The 10,180-nt window shown below is 29.0% G+C and overlaps 6 protein-coding genes across 6 annotated transcripts; 4 read left to right on the top strand and 2 right to left on the bottom strand.

Annotated features, from left to right (window-relative positions):
- Nucleotides 1–835: 835 nt before the first annotated feature.
- Chro.30394 (hypothetical protein) lies at nt 836–2,971 on the bottom strand. The annotated part of the gene is made up of 1 exon (XM_661420.1): nt 836–2,971. The coding sequence occupies one exon, from the start codon at nt 2,969–2,971 to the stop codon at nt 836–838; it is 2,136 nt and encodes a 711-aa protein (XP_666512.1).
- A 325-nt stretch (nt 2,972–3,296) lies between these two features.
- Nucleotides 3,297–4,346, top strand: Chro.30395 (hypothetical protein). The annotated part of the gene is made up of 1 exon (XM_661419.1): nt 3,297–4,346. The coding sequence occupies one exon, from the start codon at nt 3,297–3,299 to the stop codon at nt 4,344–4,346; it is 1,050 nt and encodes a 349-aa protein (XP_666511.1).
- Nucleotides 4,347–4,610: 264 nt separating this feature from the next.
- Nucleotides 4,611–4,976, top strand: Chro.30396 (hypothetical protein). The annotated part of the gene is made up of 1 exon (XM_661418.1): nt 4,611–4,976. One exon carries the CDS (start codon nt 4,611–4,613, stop codon nt 4,974–4,976), a length of 366 nt encoding a protein of 121 aa, XP_666510.1.
- A 201-nt stretch (nt 4,977–5,177) lies between these two features.
- Chro.30397 (cation exchanger (CAX11)) lies at nt 5,178–8,000 on the bottom strand. Its single annotated transcript, XM_661417.1, has 1 exon — nt 5,178–8,000. One exon carries the CDS (start codon nt 7,998–8,000, stop codon nt 5,178–5,180), a length of 2,823 nt encoding a protein of 940 aa, XP_666509.1.
- Nucleotides 8,001–8,977: 977 nt separating this feature from the next.
- Chro.30398 (hypothetical protein) lies at nt 8,978–9,193 on the top strand. The annotated part of the gene is made up of 1 exon (XM_661416.1): nt 8,978–9,193. The coding sequence occupies one exon, from the start codon at nt 8,978–8,980 to the stop codon at nt 9,191–9,193; it is 216 nt and encodes a 71-aa protein (XP_666508.1).
- A 464-nt stretch (nt 9,194–9,657) lies between these two features.
- Chro.30399 (hypothetical protein) lies at nt 9,658–9,963 on the top strand. The annotated part of the gene is made up of 1 exon (XM_661415.1): nt 9,658–9,963. The coding sequence occupies one exon, from the start codon at nt 9,658–9,660 to the stop codon at nt 9,961–9,963; it is 306 nt and encodes a 101-aa protein (XP_666507.1).
- Nucleotides 9,964–10,180: the final 217 nt, after the last annotated feature.

Below are 10,180 nucleotides of genomic sequence, written 5' to 3'. Positions count from 1 at the left end.
TTTCTGGATGTGCTTGAAAATTTCTGTATTGACTTAATAGTATTTATTATCATATCATAATTTACAAATCTTAATTTTCATACCAAATTTCATTAAAAAAAATACGAATTTGTGTATTAATGCCTATATATCCTTCCGGTCTATATAATTAGTTTATTCTTTCATTCCTGTTATTTAAGTTTGGTGATTTCTTTCAAATTTACAGTTTTTCACACATCCGTTGAAAATTCCTCAATTTTTTACTTTAACGCATATTAATTATTTGATGATCTTGCCGCCTTTTTTTAAATATTGAATTAATTAACTTTGAATAAATATAATAAAATCCTCGATATAAAATTTTCTAAAATAGTGAATAATATTTAGACAAACAAATAAATTTTTACTGTTTATAAAGTTTTTATAGTCTAAATTTAAGACTCTATTGTTCTTTAACAGAAATTGTAATTCCTAATATTAATTGCTTGAAAGATTATTACTAACTTTAAGTAACAATCACTTATATTATAATTGTATTTCTCACATATGATTTAAATTAGATGATCTTTTATTTGATTATACCTTGTTCGTTCTTTCAGTATTTGAAAGGCATAATCTTTATTTTGCCCTTTGTTTTTTCTCACTTTATGATTCAATTTGACACGTAGTGCTCAATGTGGATACATGCAGGTAAAAATCGCATGCAATAATACTAATAACAAAATTTTAAAATAGTTGAAAGTTAAATTCTGTATTTGATAAATAAATATTAATTATTTCAATTTATGAGTAAAAAAATTTTAGTAAAAATAATAAACCAATTACTAAGACTAGTAAATTTTACGAATAAAAAAAGTTAATATTCCAATAAACAGTTTTTATTGGAAAATTTTGAGAGATATTTTTTAATGAAATCAATCTCAAATTTGAGATTAGGATCAAAAAATTTTCTTTCAGTGTTATAAAGGTTAATTTCATTATTAATGAAGTGATATATTTGCTTAATTTCATCTTGAGAAAGAAAATTTAAAAAAAAATTTTCAATAAAAATGGAGAGAGGTTTTTTTTGAGATTTAGGGTCCATAGAATAACGATCCAAGATAATATTAATAAAGTTTATAGTGTAAAAAAAAGATGCGATTTTATAATAAATAACTTTTTCAAAATTAAAGGTATTTTGAGAACTTGTGTTAATGCGATTAAATACAAGAGAAGATTTAGTCATTTTTGAATCTGGAGATTTTTGTTTGTAATTAAATTTCAAAATAATTGATTTAATATCTAGGATAATGCAATATGCAAATTTGAAGAGTGAATACTGAAGAGAATTTGATTTATTACATAGTTCAATTTTTCCATCTGAAAATAATAAGTCTCTAATTCTTTTTTGAATAAAATCAACTGAAGTTAATTTATGGTTTAGTCCATTTGTTAATTCCTCAATAAATAATTGTTTTGTAGAGCTTTCTCCAAATCTTGAAATTAAAAAAATTGTGCTATTATAAGTTTTAAGAATTGGGATTATGATATCTATTTCTGAAAAGCAATTTTGTATAGAAAGCTGAGCAAAATAACCAATGTTGAAAAAGAGATTTAGTATTTGTTTATTTGAGATATTACTTGCATGAAAGTGAGCCATGAAATGGTTTCTAGATGAAAAGGGAATATTAAATGTTGTATTTATTACTTCAAGTATAGATTTAACCTGTTTTACTCTTATTCTATTAAATATTTTTGGAAGAAACTCAATTTGATTTGATTGGTTTAAGTTATAATCAATAAATTTCGAGAAGACCTTGTTAATTAGTTCAGAATGGTCATTTAAAAGTTCCAATTTTTGGTATTCTTTGTCAACTTCTTGTTTTTCTAAAGATTCATTTGAAAGTTCTTGTATCTTGCCTTCCAAAATTATTGAAATTTTGGCTTCAAATGTTTTAAACCAAAGTATTGTAGAAATATCATCAAGAGCTAAAATTGCGTGATCTTCCATTCTTTTTGTCTTATCAGAAGTATTACCTTGGTAAGAATATATTATATCCTTCAAAAGATGATCTGCAACCATTTCTACACCACTTTCAAGTAAATATCTTCCACGTGGTAATTTGAAAAGAAGAGCTGTTGTTAAAAATGATCCAGAACATCTATAAAAGCAAATCATTGAATTTAAAAAAAATATCTTATTAAAAAAAATATTTTTTTGGGTAATATCTTGGAAATTAATATTTTGAAAAGCTGTAAATAAATCATCACTAAACTCCTTATCAAATAGTAAATTAAGACTCTCAGTATTAATTTTGGTTATCTCAAAAATAATATATTTAAATCCATCTTCATATTCACCACTAATCATCCCATTTAGTCTTCTCCTTTTATTTATTTTAAAATCTGGATGACTTTGAATATTAATTATATTCATATCTATTTCATCATTCATCTCAATTAACCCAACAGTTTCTTCTTCCCCATTAATTCTTGCTCCAAAATAAGAATTTGTAGGTTCACCCCATTCTTCTATCCAACTTTTGTCAGAAGTTACCAAATTCTCACATTTTTCCTTATCTCTAAATTCATTAGAAATAACATTTTCGCCATTACAGCATTCAACCAATAATTTTATAATAACATTACAGATGTCTGTACTACTGAGATCATCTAAATTATACCAATCCTGACTCTTTAATATCCAAATACTCAATATTAATGTAAAACCCAAGTATTTTCCTATAGAAAATGGCGTATTATCCATCATTTTGGAAATACCCACGATCTTATCAGATAATAATTTGTAACTCAATCCCAACTCCATTTCTTTACCGTAACCTAAAAGAGTTATATATGTTAAGTATAAAGAATCAATAGATTCAGTTGATGTCACATTGCTTTCATTAACCTCCATTAATTTATTCCGAAGTATCAAAAGCTCATTTTCTTCATTCAAAGCTACTTCAACCAAACGGTTATGATTTAATTCCATTATCAAACTACCTTTCATTTGACTTAGAGACTTGATTATACTCGTCGGTTCTTCTCTCTAAAACCCCAATCTTTATATTAAAGATGAAAAATGCATGGAGATTCTTTTCACAATTTGGCGGGCGCGCGTGCCGCCATGGGTTGGGCGGTACCATGTTCTAGTTATTTTTGACTTTTAACTTGAAATAATAAAATACATTTTTTTTTAGAGTTCCAAAGGTAACTAAAATTGGAAATTCAGTTAAAAAGTAAACAGGTTTTTAACAATAAGATTTTGATCGATTTATTTATACTTTCAAATATTATATTAGCCTAAATGAATTATAATTTTATATTTTAAGAATATGGAAAAGGCTGAAAAAGTTACTTCTATTACGGATATAATTGCCAGAAATAGTAGATCCAAAGGAACTACTGAGGAAATTAACCCAAATATTGAAAAACTACTTAGTGAATGTAGTGATAATCCACGCATTTTAGCTCTTAAAAATCAGGAAAAGAATAGATCTGAAAATGTAGCAAAAGAGGAAAAACCTAAAGAATTTACTAAGGTTAAATATGATAAAAACAATGATCCAAGGATTGAAAACACACTATTTGTTGGAAATGTAGCTCTACATATTTCTGAAAAAGAACTACTTTCCAAATTAGAAATTAAACAAGGTGAAGTAGAATCCATGAGATTTAGGTCTCTACCTATACATCCTAAGTTTGCTTCAAAGAAAAAAGTTGGTGCAGCTTTGGAGTGCTTTTCTGGAAATAGTAGTACTAAAAATGCTTATATTGTTTTGAAAGAAAAAGAAAGGATGAAACCAATTATTGACAAATTTTCTGGAATTATTTTAGCAGGAAATATTCTTCGTTTAACTCCAGCATCTAAAGGTAATCAATTCAGCACTTTTGATCGTAAGAGAACTGTATTTATTGGTGGATTACCAAAGTTTTGTACTGAAGATGAACTACGTAGATTTGTTACAATGTCACTAAATGAAGACTGTGTTCATTCCGTTCGGATTATAAAATCTGCTACTACTGGTAAGCCTAAAGGTTTTGGATTTGTTTTATTTAATGACAGAAAGTTTGTCATCTCTTCCGTTAAAATGCTTAATGGTGCTCAATTTAAAGATTCCAAAATATCAGTTACTAGAGCTTTATCTGAAGAAGAAGCAAAAAGTAAAGCTAATTCAAAAAATTCTAGAAGAAGGATGATCAGTAATGGAACACAAAGTAAAAATAAAGAAGGCGATGACTCAATGAGAGAAAAGAGATTTATCTCCAAGAAGAATGCCAAAAATAAGGTCAATAAAATTAAGAAGAAACTTAAGAAAGTTGTCAAAAAGGCCCCAAATATTAAAAAAACTCCCAAATCTAAGAAAGGTAAATCAAAAGCATGATGACGACTTTAAATCTATATATTAACCTAGCTGTCTACATGATAATGTATTTCAATAATATCTTTTTAAACATTTTCTTTTTCTATAAATTTATTTATTTATTCGACTTGTCGAAAATTCACGCTTTACATGTCTTGGCGCCAAATCAAATGTAGTAGTTTTACATGCAAAACGAAACGTAACCAATTACTAAGTGAAGTTCTTTTTTTTTTTTTTTTAAATAAAATTAGTTAAAGATATAGATAATAATACAATAGAGTAAAGATGGCAGAGCTAATACTTAATAGAATCAGTGAAGCCTTAGGGTTTGGAACAAAGTGCTGTTCAAAGTGCATTTTTGAAGGAGAAAAAGAGACATTACAATGTTATGACTTGGATCCTCCTCAGATTGTCAATGAAATTTCAAAAATTAATAACAAGAACACTGTAATAGGACTTGATTGTAATCAAAAGGAACATGAAGAGGATTTAGCTCGAGATGCAGCAAGAAAGGTCTTTGGAACAGATTTAGAAAACTCATCAACAATGAAAAGGGAAGAGAGAATTATTCAAGAGGAGAACAATGTGCCAAAATTAGATTTATTAAAACAGGAAAATCAGAAAACAATAAAATTTGAAGATTGTAATTAGATAGATTGATTTAGTATTATTATTTTTTTCGTACGTTACAAAATAATATGAATGTGTTTTCTTTTTTTTCTTTGGGAAATTTCTAATATGCTAAGGAGATAGTCATTCAATAAGAAAATTAGGTAAAAAATTGAGTATTTTCGAGTATCTAAATGTATTGAAAACTAAATATATGAAACTTAATAATAAACATATTATTGTTTAAATGACTCCTTTTAGAACGTAGGACATACAAACGATAAAGTATAAAATAAATGCTAAACCCCAAATGCGATGAACTCTCCCTTTAGATAGTACGACAACCAGTGCTGATATTGGAAGGAAGTACAAGAGTTGGTAAGTAGCAGTAATAATTTGAGATTCAAAGTGAAGGTGGATATCTTTTGAGAATCCTAATTGGATTGCTCTTACAAATACTGAACTTCCAAATCCAAATAGGAGAAGAAATACACATGCGCCATAACATCCAGCGAGGCCCATATGTGCATGCCCAGCTCTTGAAACTGCTACATTAGCAAATAAGTCAGCAATTGAGTTACCCATTGCAACAATTGTGAGTCCAAGAATTGCAGGTTTAATTCCAAGGGTAAGCCCAATAACTTTAATGCATTCAACTAACTCGTTTACAAGGACTCCATTCCAATATATTGACATAATAATGCCAAAGAACATATCACAGTACATTAAAATGTCAGTTATAAACTTTCTGGTTTTAAATGATAATTGAACTTCTGGAAGTTTAATATTTGAGAAGGATCTAACCCGATAGAGTCTATAGTTCTGGGGATCATCTTTTAAGTCATCTTCACTTGTCTGATCATCTTTTCTTGTATTAAGAATACAAGTATATATGAAAAAGAGTACCAAAGATATAATAGATGAAAGAAGAAGAGCAATCAAGTAAAATAATGGGTAGCTGACGTAAATCTTCTTTTCAAATCCAACAGCCAAAACAATAAATAAAGGTTGCATAATTTGTACTGATCTTCTAAGTGATGGAGATGGTACAGTTAAATACAATATAAACATGATTGGTGTCATTAAAAGTTGTCTAAAGAAATCACAGAATTCAAAGAAGCCATCTAAAAGTCCCTCGAAGTCAGTATTAAAACTCATTCCTTGGAAAAATCCTTCACTTCTTTCATTGGATTGAGGTATCTTAAGTTGTAAAGTTGGGAAATTTGTACGACCATCAATAATGCTTCTATCCTCTCTTAATCTTTGTCTTCCTCTCTTTTGTAGCTTGAGAACATTTTCCTCATGAGCAGGTGGAGGTAGAAGTGAATTGTGTAATGACTCAGTTTGATAAACAACTTCACTCATGGAAAGATTTCTTGAGAGTCTGACTGCATAGTCATCGCTTAGTAACACAAGTTGTGACTGAGAACCGGATCTTTTAGTTTCATAATTAGGAATTGTGATTGATCCCAGGTTTGAGGAGTAGGAAGATGACGAGGTGGCTGAGAAGTTGTTACTTTGGCAGGCATCAGAAATTGATATAGAATTAGAATTTCCAATTTGACTGCTTTGGTCACCTTTTAAGTGAGAAGCTGAAAGCTGTGAGTAGACTGGGGATTTAGATCTTTGGCTTTGAAAATTCCAAGGATTTGGAAGCTCAAGAGTATTTGCATAATTCCTCTCTTTATTTAAAAGATTCTTAGATGAATTTCTCTGAGGAAATGGAATCCTACAGGATTGTGCATTATTAACACCATATGCTTTTTCAAAGTCTTCATTATCTTTATCTCTTCCAAATCCATAATTTGAAGAAGGAGTCAGAACTTTACCGCTTAGATCATCATTTGTTAGACTAGGAGAGGGAGAATGAGTCGGAGTAAGCAAAAGTAAGGTCTTTTTAATACTCCTAGACTTGGAGCCAATTCTATCCCAGTAGATATCACTATTAATAACTGTTCCTTTTTCTAGGAGCTGGCTTTTTTCATCATAAGAAAACTGTAAGTTAGAAAAAGATAACTTAATTGGAGGGATCTCTAAATCTGGAGTATTTCCATTATCTGCTTTTTGAACATCTCTAATTGAATCAGGAGGAGTAAAAGGTATTGGAAGAATTGAAGGAATAGTATTTGAATAGCGATAATTAGGAATATCACTAGTGATAGCAACATTTCTAAGGCTTAATTTACTTCCTCCCCTTACTTCATCTGAGTCAGTTACTTGCTCATAGACTGGACCTACATATTCTTCCTTAATTGTTAGGTTTACTGGCATTGAAAGAGATGTAGACTTCTCACTCCATTGAAGTAAAAGAACATAAAATCCATAAGCAATTAATGGAATTACAGACATTTTTGAAGAAATGAATCCAAGGTGATGAATAATAAGTAGTTGAATTAATCCAATAGTAAGAGCAATTGTATCTCTTAGGTGATTAAATATTGGAATGTTAATATAATTTGAATTTTCACTACTCTTTGAAAAAACCATTACACACCCAAAAACAACCAAGATAATAAATAAGCAAGCACCAATAACATCCCCAAGAAACACATCTACAGCATCTTTCTCTCCAATTGATACACTAATAATTCCGAGAATAACATCACTGGCTGCATTACTAAATGCTAAGAGTGTAGATCCTGCAAATGTATCTGATAGGCTTAAACATTCAGCTAGCTTAATCATTAGAGATGAAATGTAAGTATCAGCAACAGTTCCACAAGCAATAAAAAGAATGCAGGACCATACAAGTAAGCATATAGCAAAAGTTACTTTGTTAAGGAGGAATCCAAAGAATGCAGAATTTCTTTCATTTGGTTGATCATTATCAAAGAGTGGTTCAAAAATATAAGTATAAAAGATTTTGGAGTAGGGAATTAGTGTAGATTGTTGTGATATTTCACTAATCCAGTGGGATTGGTCCATAATGTTAAGTTCTGATCCATGGTCATCTGCGCTACAGCTACTATAGGATTCACATTCCTCTGGAAAAGAAAATCCCCCTGTTTGATACTTCTCATTTGATAAATATATGAAAAATAGTAAAAGCATAAAAAGAGTCTTCATTATAGCTGAATCTTACTGAATGCCGTAATGTATGTATAATAATTAGATACTTATAGAGTGATTCTGATTGGTTACATATAAGAAAGAGTTGAATTAATCAATAATATAAGACGGTTGATTTTTAATTAGCTTTTAGTAAAAATGAATTTAAATAAAAAATACTACGTAGTTTTAAAGTTGCAATAATAAACCAGTATACAAATACAAATTCACCTCATTAGTATTGGTGGCAATGAGAATAATGCTGCTCAATTACACATGAACAATGATTTTGAATAAGCTAATTTCTTTCTTTATTTCTAAAAGTGATTAAAGACGAAAGTTTGAAGCTTTGCAGAATTCTTTCTGAGAGAAATAATACTGTTAAAGTTTTGTGGAAATTCAAGAATATTGCAAATCTTAAATACTATCAGCTCCGCATATAGTCACCCTTACAAGGAATATTCCTTATGACTGTAATCAAATCTTGCGCTTTTAAGCAAACAATGACTTTTCAGTAATAATTTATTTTATTTTTGTATGGGATTTGAATCCACTTTGTACCACAACTTATGTTTAGTTTAGAGTCATTTAACGCCGTGCAATATTGACAATTTGAAATCGATCCTTGGCGCCTTCTGAAATAACTCTAGGCCACTGTTTAGCGCCTAAAATGAACCGCCATTTGACCTTTGAACTTCTAAAAATAATATATGAATGAATAAAAAAAAGCATAGTGGCATTAGGGGGAACGAGAGTATTATTTGAAGAGGATTGAAATTAACGAGAAAAACGTTTAAGCATATTATGTAAAAAAGAAAAAAGTGAAATTTAATTCATTCAATTGGAAATAATTTTTGTAAATATTATTTTATTGTATTTTAGTAGCTATTTATGTTGGGGTATTCAGACCTCTACTTTGAAGAGCTGGCTTGAAAAAAAAGCAAAATGCAACATTAGAGAAATTTATCGAGGATTTTATTAGTAAAATACTAGAAATGAGATCTATCAGAATTTCTGATATTCAATTCCAACAAAAAAAAGGTAATAAGAAAAATAAAAAAAATAATATTTCAGGTAATGACAATAAAATAAGTGATTCAAATATTGGCGCCGATTCATCGGTATTAGTAGAATGTGGATGCTATGCAAAATTGCATGCAATTTATATTACATGCATACAATGTGGTAAGTTACGAATAAAAATTTCTTAGGGAGAATGATTTAATATGAATATGAGGTGGAGAGAGGTAATAAGTCAGAAATAATATCAAATTAATTAAAATTGTAATTTTTAGGAAGGATTTCATGTGAATTAGAGAAGGATATTATTGAGTTAAATAATGAATGTATATTTTGCAAATCCAAGTTAGTTAAAGGTGATAGCGGAGATTTTATTTCAGAAGGAAACAATGAAGATGAGGAAATAGCTCATTATTTTCAAGCATTAGAGAGGAGAGATAGATTATTAGAGTATGCAAAAAATTCTACAAGTAGAACACGGGTAATTGATGAAGAAACTGACTGGTTTTCAGAATTTGAAAACCCTTGGAATACTAAAGATGAAAGACTTTTAGCATTGAAAATGTCGAAAGAATGCGCCGAAAGTGCAGCAAAAAGTAGGTTTTCAAAATATATTTTTGTGATTAGAATTTAATACATTATTATAGGGAAAACAATGATAAATATAGATATTGAAAACAAGCAGATTACAATGGATGAAGGTTATAATGCAAGGAATGCCTTGCATTATGCAAAATTATTAGAAGAATTTGAACAGAGAAGAGAAAAAAAGACAGATATAAGTACTGGAAAAACTGAAACAAATGTCGAGAATGTATTAAGTATGTTGGGACAAAGACTAAAATTTGAAGAAGAATCCAAAATTGAGGGTAGTTTTAAATTACCTAATAAAGATACTATAATAAATGAGTTTTTGCCTTTATCACTGAATGATCCAGTTTGGTCAGATCAGGATGATTAAGAATATGAAAGAAGAGTACTGAATAAATATTTGGTAAATTCTGAATTATGTGCTAAAAATAGGTAAAAACAAATAATGGTGATTTAGAATTGGATTTGTAAGTTAGTGTGGCATTTTGGTGTGGAATTTTTGAAAAAAAAAATTACTATGTTTTTTTTCTTTTTCTCCCAGAATTCAAGGAAAGGGAAATGGATTTTTCTTTCAAATTTAAGAAACA

The sequence above is a fragment of the Cryptosporidium hominis genome (genome assembly GCF_000006425.1).
Source record: "Cryptosporidium hominis TU502 chromosome 3 CHRO013143, whole genome shotgun sequence".
NCBI classification, from domain to species: Eukaryota; Apicomplexa; class Conoidasida; order Eucoccidiorida; family Cryptosporidiidae; genus Cryptosporidium; species Cryptosporidium hominis.
This window is presented reverse-complemented; position numbering and strand designations above follow the sequence as displayed.